This window comes from Diachasma alloeum, unplaced genomic scaffold, assembly GCF_001412515.2.
Source record: "Diachasma alloeum isolate Michigan unplaced genomic scaffold, Dall2.0 Dall_scaffold_00180, whole genome shotgun sequence".
NCBI classification, from domain to species: domain Eukaryota; kingdom Metazoa; phylum Arthropoda; class Insecta; order Hymenoptera; family Braconidae; genus Diachasma; species Diachasma alloeum.
Window position 1 is genome coordinate 2,928,965 of NW_021680346.1, and position 10,855 is coordinate 2,939,819.

The 10,855-nt window shown below is 36.9% G+C and overlaps 2 protein-coding genes across 2 annotated transcripts in view; one reads left to right on the forward strand and one right to left on the reverse strand.

The window, feature by feature from the left end:
• Positions 1-267: 267 nt before the first annotated feature.
• On the reverse strand, positions 268-3,456 carry LOC107044155 (dynactin subunit 5). Its single transcript, XM_015265943.1, has 4 exons — positions 3,134-3,456; positions 2,866-3,053; positions 639-750; positions 268-558 (listed from the first exon to the last, which is right to left on the reverse strand). Exons 1-4 carry the CDS (start codon positions 3,179-3,181, stop codon positions 361-363), a joined length of 546 nt encoding a protein of 181 aa, XP_015121429.1. The 5' UTR covers positions 3,182-3,456; the 3' UTR covers positions 268-360.
• A 3,123-nt stretch (positions 3,457-6,579) lies between these two features.
• Positions 6,580-10,855, forward strand: part of LOC107044163 (protein PTHB1) — a 30,325-nt gene continuing 26,049 nt past the window's right edge. Inside the window, exons 1-2 of the mRNA XM_015265954.1 lie at positions 6,580-6,854; positions 8,329-8,417. Coding sequence (XP_015121440.1) covers positions 6,580-6,854; positions 8,329-8,417 — 364 coding nt within the window. The remainder of the gene's footprint in view (positions 6,855-8,328; positions 8,418-10,855) is intronic.

Here is a 10,855-nt window from a genome sequence, read left to right on the forward strand (position 1 = left end):
TCCATTGATTCAGATACATTTTAACGTCTCAAAAGTGTCTACAAAATCGTCCCAAAAGTGTTTGAAAAATGTCTATAAAAGTGTCTGAAATTCAGACAGTTTTCGCAGTGTCTGAAGCATGCCTGTGACGCTTATCTAAACACGAGACCATCACCTGGCTCTGTCGACGTTCTATTCTCATTGATTAATCCAGAAATCACTGTATCATAGTTTTAATAATTAGTAAACTGTCCGCTCCATTACTTCATCAAAAGGGAGAACAAGGAATTCAGAATTTTAAAATTTATAAGACAATTAAATAAATATTTAGGCATAGTACAAAAATCACGGTAAATTATAATACTTTGGTGTTAACAAAGGCTAGTTCGATGCTGGTAGGAAATGTTGATAATAATTCTTCGTGAAGTCGACCATCAGCTCGAGCGTGCACTCAGGGAGGTCGTCCACTGGCGTTGCTGGATTACCAGCGAATCTCGTGAACGAGGGGACTATCGTTTCTGGGGGGACGACAGCGCCGTCTTCAACGTAGCAGCAGTCTTTGAGAATACACCGTCTTCCCTGCAATATTCAGATGAATAATCATTGCGATGAGTCAATGATATTTCATTGAATTATTCGGTTGAAGTGAAAATACTTACAATTACTGCATTTTTACCGATGTAGACGTATGATCCGACAACAGCTGCATTAACTACCGCTCGTTCTCCGACGAACACGTGGTCTCCCATTTGAAGTGGAAAAAATGCCACTCTGGAATTATTTTCAAGATGAAAATAGGGAAAAAGGAGATAAACTCATAGTTTAACTCAAAATTTATCAAAATAATAAATAAATCAATACATATTAATCTGCAGCGTTTGATTGTGAATAATAAAAGCTATTGGAGAAAAAATTTGAAAAAATTATCTCTGAAATCTTAATTTGAAGTCTTCTAAAACGTCCTGGTTACGTGAATAAATGAGAGACTATTTGTGATAAAGAGAACTTGAGATAAAATCGAAGAGACATCGAAGGATTTGCAATTAATTCCTTTTACGCTTCAGTTTAATCGATCCTGTAATATTTATGTTTCTCTTGGCAGAGAAATTGTGGAGAAACTAATTGGAAGAATGTCTGTACTTCTGGAAATACTTCAGTTTATGTATCAACGATGTTTAACGTGTGTTATTTTTCAAACTTCGAAGCTGACTGGAGTTTACTTCATGGTCATGGCTCCTCTCCAAGAACTCAATATAACTTGGCAATTTCAGTAGTATTTTCCACATGAAACGTTAAGATTTCTATTGTTCTTCAAGAAATGTGTGGGATAAGGTGATTATTTATTGCAATTTAATACTTCATGGGAAGGGGGAAAATGAATCTTCTTAAATTATTAAGAACTTTTAAGCCAAAGGTGCTATTCGGAGGAATAAGATGGATTCACTTTTGGAAACCTTTTTTTAGGCATTAAATTCATTTCTGGTAAAATTCTGAAAATTAATAAATTTGTTACCACCTCAAACGAATGATTTTTAGGGTGAAAAATTGATTGTTTATGAATTATTTGTAGTAAATGCTTGTAATTTTCAAAAATTGGAATTTTGCTTCCGAATGGAAGCATTGTATTCGTCAAATGTGAAATTTTCATTGGTTTGTGTGATGATGACGAATTTTGGTCTCAGGAGTTCGAATATGCTGTTTTAGATCATGCCTGTATGTATATATGTATGTGAGGTTTTTTTCAAATTTTGTTTTTCGACGATCATTTAAAAAATAATCGACAAAAATTTTTCAATTACGACGTAAAATATTCGTTTGGATGTTATCTCGGTCGAGTTCGAAGATCGTGGCGATCGCATCATTTGCTTTTAAATTAGAATCTTAAAAAGCATTTAATCGGGGTTTAATCACGGTTTAGTCAGAGTTTAGCCAGGGTTTAGTCGGAGTTTAGTCAGAATTTAGTCAGGTTTTAGTTGGGGTGTTTAGTCGGGGAATTTAGTCGAATTTTAGTCAAGGTTTAGTCAGGGTTTAGCCAGGATTTAATTGGAGGTTAATCAGGTTTTAACCCAGGTTTCATCAAGGTTTAATCAATGTTCAGTGGAAGTTTAAACCGGTTTAATTTTAAATTAGTCGGCGTCTGGTAGATGTTTAACCAGGGCATATGGAGCTCATGATAGACATTTGGAACATTTAGGATCATATTAAGGTTTCGTAGCTGTAATATCTTCTTCCCCACTTTAACATTCCGAAGCAAACTGCTAATTCATTAGCAAAAAAGTTATACTGGTCTTACGTGCAGTTTAATGAAAACTATTCAGGAGAAAAATAAAATTTAAATAATTTACTTACGACCGAGTAAACATCAACATTGATGTATCAGGAGCATGAACTCTTGTGATATCAAATTTTACATTCATTTTGTTTTCACTCAATCTGTCTAATTTAAAATAAATTCAGTTCACTAAAAAATTTTTTCTCAAATTGTCTTTAAAAAAACTATTGAATTTTCCTGAGGTTAAACTTCAGGAAGGATCCCTACTAATCTGAAATTAATGACAGAAAACCGAATATGCACTTTTTTGTTTTAATTCCATTAATCCATTGCAAATTGCTAATTTTTAGCAAAATAACTACTTGATTTGGACCTGCGCAATGGGCCGCTTGTTGAAATTATTTCATGAATCATCCTCCAAAAGTAAACATCCTAATTTTTCCTCAGATTTTTAAAACGTTTTCAAACGGTTCAATATCGAGATTCAAATTCAGACCTCCAAACTTGAAATAATCAAATGAGTCTAATGAGTCCCAAATGAAAGCTTTTCCCTGGAGAAAAAATAGCCAAAGCACTTGCACATCTTTAAATAGGAAATAGAACGAACAACTCACCCTTTACTGAATTTCTTGAAGGGAGGTCTGATGACAACATTCTTACTGATTATGCAGTACCGCCCAGTCCTGACGTTCGCCAAATCCCCCCTGATAATCGCGTCGGACTGGACAATGACTTTCCCGTGCAGAACGATGTTCTGAGATCCACAGAGAACAGTTTGTCTACTGACTTTATTTCCCGAGGCCTGAGGAAGAATACAAAGTCAATTGGAGGTTATGTCGTGGGGCACGTAAACACGATTTTATCGTTGGAGAAGAATATTACCGTCTCGACGTACTCCGCTTTATTGTAGTAAATATCCTGGGGCTCCATTTCCCTTCCAGTGAGTGAATTTAAATCACCATCAACCGATTTAGAAGAGAGGGAGGAAAAAATGAGAATTTGACATTCGAACACCTGTCAGTAATTCCGAGTACGATGGAATCAGCTGTTCTGCCTTGCTCTATCTCTTCCTCCCCCACTTCAGGCGCAGTAGACGTTGCGCATTTTTCCACCGGAAGTCCAGTTGGCGCTCTCGATGGGAACGTCGCATTTGAATCACAGAATTAATGATTCATTTAATATTCAATCGTTAATTATTCACAGACCTATTTTTTTATCTGAAACGTTCATCAAAAATTGACAATAAAATGACAAGAGTTTTGGCATCAATTAGAGTTTATCTTTCGTCGTAGTTGGAGGATTATTAATTTTTTTGGTGAGACAAATATTGAAAATAACCGAAAATCGCTATTATTCATCTATTTCCATTGTACAATTAGAGAAATAATAATTCTTCACTCAGAAATCATATTAAAGATAACCCGATCGATACCAGTAATTTTTAAAACAATAAGGGAAGCGTTGCAATTTTCTTGAATTAATAAAACAATCCGAGAATTCTCTAGAAAACTGAATAATTTTCTATTTCTTTCTCGAATGAGAAGAAACCCGGACATTTTCCTAGAATTTTTCAAGAAACTTGGAAGTTTTCTGTTTTTTAGAATTTAGAACCTATATCCAAGTCGAAAAATGGAAGAGAATTACATTCATGCCATCCGCGAAAAATGGAAAATGAAAGGAATTCCAATAGATGGGAGAATCAATAAATTTTACGCATGATAAACATGAGAAAATCGACAATCATGGCCCAAAGAATAATTTGTAAGTTTGAGGAATTTAAAAATACCGTGTGTTTTTAAATTGACTTTAACAGAATTGAGAATTAATGGTCAGAAAATTTCGATATATTTCGACAAGTATTTTTGCAATTGTTTCTAAATTTCTGCTGTTTGTTGTAGTGATCGTGGGAAAGATAGAACGCGAATAATCTACTGACTGACAAAAATTGTGATTGTGACTTTGTTATGTAAACTTTGAGGGCCCAGGTGGCATAGAAGTTATGATCATTTAATAACATGTATTTTTAACACAATAAAAACAAACGTGGATATAAAACAACTTCACGAAACTTTCATCTTTTACAGATAAAATTCTCTCGACTTGTATGTTTTCTTCTAGGACAAATCGTATCAATTATCTGTTAATATTGCGGTAGGACTACTTACGCAATGAAAGGAGATTTTTTGGGAATGAATATTGTGCCCGCGATGACTCCCGTCTTTGAAAAATAACGTTAATCAAATCCAGAGCCGGTTGTCCCTCGTCACCAGCTTGTGCTGCCATCTTCCTCGAGCCCCGCGTGACGACCTTCTAAAAAATTCGAATTCAAACGGATTATTCTGAATAATTCAGGACACGACCTTCTCACTACCTCCTGACAGAGAAAGTACTAAACTTGTTCCATAATATCAATCTCCGGTATGCGACTAACGGGGCATCATAACTTTTTGCATTTTTTTCTATCCAATAAGAATTCATTAAGAGTCTCCCAAAACATTTACAGTCATCCTTCGCTGATCATGATTCATTTGCCCAGAATGTAATAATAATCATCTCAAATGATAAACATTAAAGAAAAAATAAATATAAAAAGTACACGGAGAAAAAAATTCCAGAATTTTTCAGGAGAAATCCAGGAAAAAATTACCGTGCCGTCTGGTAAAGTGGGTTCAATTGTCTAGCACCAGAAAGATTCCGGTGCTGCATAGTAAAAATTCCGGTACCGCACAATAAAAGCTTGATCCCTGACTGTTTTCTATTACATGATAAATTACATTCAGTAGTTAAAAATGAGTAAACATTGTCATTCAGCATATCATCCTATTAATTTTATTTTAACCTCTCCTCCATATCCTCTCGCCCATATTAAAAGCGGAATGCGCGGCAAACGTATGTGGAACGTTTGACAGGCCAATGTATCTCTACAGCGTTATGCACCTCATGAAGAGAAAATAAAGGGCACTTATTTTATTTCTTAACCGTTTTATCACAACATTAATTAATATTTCACTGAATTGGTATTATGAAAAACATTAACCTGGGGTTTCAGTAAGGAGATATGTGAGAGGGGAGGCTAGAGGAGGCGACGGAATAAATCATCTGGTCACGTTGAGTTGATGTTCGTGGTTGCGGAGGGGGGACGAAGAGTACCAAAATCTTACCAATGCGCGATCGGGTCCTAGGATTCTGGTAGAGCACCGGAAAAATTTGCCAGCCAGTGTCATAATTTTTCTCGTATTTCTCGTAAAAATTCACTGTCGCTTCGATTTTACCGTGCTGCACAAGAATTTTTCCCCGCATTTATCCGAAAAATGACTCGCGCAACAGTACTTTTTCCTACTCTTTGCGGTACATTTCTCCTGGAAAGACCATCTGAACCCACTTTACTGTGCTAGCACGGTAATTTTTCTCGTACATTTCTCTCCGTGTAAATATTTAAAAAATATGTATGAAAAATACACGGGAAAATAAGTGAGAAAATACGTGAGATTGCCCTTCTCATCATATCGTATAGTCATTTTTGCTGATAAATTATACAACCGATTGTGTTTTTTGCCACCCCTGTGTGGCTTCACACGCTAATATTCTTGTCCTAACTACGTGCCATTTATTATTTCAGGAGCTGCATTTCCTATTCACGTTTCGGCGTTTATATTTTCGTTCAACGATTTGCTACTTATTGAAATTGGCTTTTTCATCGGGTTTACATTCCACAGGTTTGTCGTCTACATAAGCCCAGTTTAGGCCGTTATTGTCGATTATTATTAATATATGATGGAAAATTCGAAATTTGCCAAAATCATCATAAAAATAAAATCAACAGATACAGCTATGGTAATTATTGTTCAACTTCGACTGTGTGGCATTGAAACTAACATTTTAAGCTATAATTGAATTCATTTGAAGCATGATATCTGAAGATATGCCCGGAATTCCGATTTTCAAAAAATACAAAATTTTTTATAGAAATCAAAATGATTATTGCTATCGCCTTCATCTTCGAACTCGGTCAAAAGGGCCTCCAAACAAATTTTTTAAGCAATCATTCAATGAATTCAGAACATTTTTTCAAGTTAAAAGTACAAAAAACTTAATGAGAAAGAATAATTTATTGAACATAATAATTCTGTTCAGTGAAATGAAATCATAGTTTTTCATTTATACGTAATTTCACAGTAGAAGTTTTTCTTCAATTCTTCATTGTTTTTGATTTCATCGTCATGACAACGCACCTCCTCAACTCCCCCACAAACCGTCACTGAAACTCCACCAACTACTCTACAATTTTCCTCCGTATCCACCCAGTACTTTACCGAAAATTCGCAATAATGTCGCTCTTTCGTACAAAAGAATGGTGGAGAACAGAATGTGGAAATGGAGAGACATTCGACGGCCAAAGTCTGCTGGTGGTGCCTCTTTTTGGCGAGGAAAAACGTGATATAATTATTGTGGCTAGTCACAGCGGTAACCTGAGGATTTACAGTCCCTCGGCGCAATGGAACGATGAGACAAACTCATCAAGTGGTTACAAATTAACCGATCTCATAATAGAAACTAAAATTGCAGACTGCATAATCGACGTGAAATCCGGAAAATTCGTTTCGTGAGTAGAGTGAATTTTTGCATTATCCTTTGACATTTTATTGTCCCTTCAACTACATGAAACCCCATATCCATAATATTTACGGAGTTTTTCCTTCTGGATTATGGTTCGCATAGCCTTTTGATTCCCATTTTAACACATCGCAAACTTCTTCGCTGTAGGAATCAAAATGTGATCGAGGTTTCAGCAGTTTTTTGCAGTTTTATTACTTATTTATAATCATTCTCATTGCAAAAAGCAATGCGACCGATGAGAATCATATGTCCCAATTTATCAGCTGTTAAATTTCCATATTACAATAAATAATTTCCTCATGTTTTAATTCCTATGCTCACTGAATAAGATTTTAATCATCATTACAATTCAATTCCTTCTAAAACACACTTTAGAGTGTGAATTTCTGGAATTCAATGGTTGTTGATACTCTGGTAAAAGTGCGTGGCCACACTGTTATCAATTTTTAGTTAGTTCACACGGTAATTCAATTTATCTGTTGTTCATCTCATCAATATAATTCCGTACTTAGAATATTGTCATCTCGTGTATTCAGCACCAAATTAAAAATTAAAACTTCATTTGGAACATTGAGTCACAGCTTCTTTTGATTCACATCAGAAATTTTGTATTTAAATATTAATATTATTTATTCAAAGTGAAAAAATCGATCATCATTTTCACAATATTGCATTCAGGTTCTCCTATCCTTAACGTCAAAAATGTGAGATAATCTCATAATTCTAGCTATTAATTCTAATCAACTTTCTTCGAAGAAAACCTTAGTAAACGCAATATTAAGAAAGTAGAATTGTTCTATTTTCCTCTGACCTAAATGATTTGGACAATTATGATTCGTTTATTCATGTTTCATAGAATGGTATTCAATTCTCTTTTATTTGTTAGACGGGCTTCATGAAAATTCGACGCAAGACGATTGTGCTCATGGAAACCGCCTTGCTTTCTCCATTCGATCTAAATATCCGTCATGTTCGAGTTCTCATTTTCGATGCGAGATATTGCCCATGCTTTTTTTTAGACACTATGTTAGGTAATCCATATCAATTCTACTCATCGTGTCACTCTATCATGTAGTAAATGACTCCTCGTCACAACAGAAACTAAAATCCCCGATTGCATAACCACCCGAAAATCTAAAAAAAATCGTGCAATGACTGCGATGAATTTTTAAATCATCCTTTGACACCCGATGGTCCCTTAAACTCCATCAAGCACCATATTTACAACTTTTTCGATGTCTTCCCCCCCATAATGACTGTGATACGTGCCTGGCTCATGTTTTTGGCATCATTAAATCCGGTTTCCACGAAAATGGAGTGGCTTCATAAACTGCACGTGCTCACCGTAGCCTGTATGAGACAGTTAATACGATGAGAGGGATTTTTTTTTAAGAAAAAAAGGGAATCGTTTCACGTCACCTTAAAAACCCAACGTAATCGCCTTCGAACTCTGCTTACAGGGGTTCTCAGGATGTTCGTCTTGGTGTGCTGATGCCGACCAAGCTCGTCGTTTATGGTGTTACACTCACGGCGGGATCCACGGAGCATGGTTCGTCGAACTCCACCTTTAATCATCATATATGTAGTATTTGGTGGTCTTTTTAGTTGCTCTGGGCTCGAGACTTACTGTCTAGCGAGTTGTCCAGACATCATGGTATTTTTACTCGTGACCCTCGGAAGCACAGAGGAAAAAAAATGAGTTTCGAGGACATGTCATGGTTTTTTCGGAATCTATCACCAATTATTGGTGATACCGGACATTGATCAAAACAAATTACTTCTGATCAGTAGAAAAAGTACTTCTACCCAGTACCAAGGAGTTTCTGGGGAAAAGGAAAATTTTGTACTTCCTCGAAGTCACAAAAAAACCGGATGCAATTGTCATGCGTTAAGTACCTGGGTACTGGTGTGAAGTACCTCGGTACTTGTCACAAGTACTTTTGTTACTCGGGACAATTAAAAAAGTACTTGTACTGAGTAACTGGCTGGTTCTTTCCAAAAGAACTAACAGAATTCAATATGAGTAGCAATAGTACCTAAATCCAGTACTCATAATTTTTTCCAGGAATTCATTCTGGATTATAAATGAAGATCCAAATATTGGAGTACATGTGAACACAGTAAAATCTGAAGGTAAAATATGTTTTTGAAAACGGTAATTCCCATTTCAAAAATGTAATTTACGGTTTTCTCAAACGAGTAGCTTACGCTTTTGAGATCGTGAATTACGGTCAGAATAACGTGAATTACGATTTCAAGACCGTGAAATACAATTCTCAAAATTGGAAATCAATTCGGCTTGGAAAGCACCCATAAAAATCACAATCTACTGATTTTTTCCTACAAAATAATTCCAGTCAGGATTCGAATCCGGACCTCCCAACTAAGCTACCGGCAACTACGGAAATTCTCCCTCCAAATTCGCCTCACAACACCACCTAACCACCTCTAGGCATTAAATAAATTCAAAGAGAATTAGAATTTAGAGAGAACAAATCCCGTACCGCGGAGCCGTGATTCGAACCTGTGAACCCCAAATTCGGACCTGCTGAATAGTATATTGTCCACCCAGGGCGGACAGTCATGTTTTCCCCGCCCGAGGTGCACACGCTGTTTTTTAACACGCTTGTAAAGAAAAGTTTGTATTTTGCTTTCTGATAAGCGGGAGGAAAGTGAATACTTTCGGCTTAAGGGTGGAAAGTTGTTTCCGACTGAGGAAAGTACTGCCTTTCCGCCCTTAGGCGGAGAGTAATCAGTAATTTCCGTGCAGGGGTGTGAAAAAAAATTAAATTAAAAAAGAATGGTAAGGCAATTAAATTGCACGCTCTTGGCGTTACCCAGGATCTACGACGAGGACGTGGCAATATATTTTCCTGTGGTGGCTTTGACTTTGAATTTAAAATTATTTAAAATTCCGATCCGCCCAGCCGGGATTCGAACCCGGGTCTCCCAGTTACGCGTCGGGCACTCTTCCAACTAAGCTACCGGGAACCACGGAAATTCTCACTCCAAATTCAACTCAGCTTGAGAGTGCTCTCACAGACATGAGACGTCATGTCAAAACTATCAAAACTTTAAACACGTGAATTCATAAAACAAACACAATGTATTTTACCCCATAACTTTCATTAATTTCTTTCTCCGTGCATCAACTGCACTCATAATCACCATTTTTTCCGAAATGCAGAATATGACCCTCAATTAGCTCCACCAGAAATTCTTCATCATCATCAACTCAACATCCACTCAGCATTAAAAGCATTCTCACATGCACCTACCCCCTCCCCACCCCCCAAACAAGAACAGGAATTTACTTAATACCTGTGCACGATACTACAACGACGCCCAGACGCCGCATGACGTATCCGTCGCGACGACGAGTATTTGAATCATCGTTGCTTCATTTCATCATATCAAAAGACGGGTGAGCCACCGACATACCGGCACTGTTGCCAGCTCTACGCGTCGTTAGAGAATCATTTGCGCTAGAGAGCACACTGTACTTACGTACCCCGATATACCACGCGAATGAGACATAACGAATTTATATCATCACAGAGGCGACTTGGAGTACGTGTGACTCGTGACCCATATCGAGAGGAGACTGGGAGGCTCGACCGGTTGGCGAGTGATGATCAGGTCTCGTTATGATCGTCATTGATTTACTTGTACCACTCTCCGGGTTTTTTCATTTCCTCATCATTCTTTTCTCTGCGAGGGGCCACAAACTCCTGGAATCCGGGTGCCAGTTTGTGAGGAAATCAGTGAATTCACTGAAATCATCGACATCAAGGGATTTAATTTCAGTGGAATGATTCATGGAATTTTTGTTTCGTAATAAATGTTCAGTAATTGCTTGTTTATAGTGAATTATTAGAGGAGAGTGCGGCAAAATGGACTGTTTTCCATCGTCGATAACTGTTTTGTCGTAGGACCACACCGAATTAAATGGTATATTTCGTAACGAGTGCAAAAAAGTGTTTTTCA

Excerpts from the sequence above, each read along its gene's own strand:
- LOC107044155 (XM_015265943.1), bottom strand. The coding sequence starts at position 3,181 with ATGGAGCCCCAGGATATTTACTACAATAAAGCGGAGTACGTCGAGACG. Across the intron at positions 751-2,865 it reads TTCAAGAAATTCAGTAAAGG|AGTGGCATTTTTTCCACTTC; the intron begins GTGAGTTGTTCG and ends AAATAATTCCAG. Across the intron at positions 559-638 it reads TCGGTAAAAATGCAGTAATT|GGAAGACGGTGTATTCTCAA; the intron begins GTAAGTATTTTC and ends TGAATATTGCAG.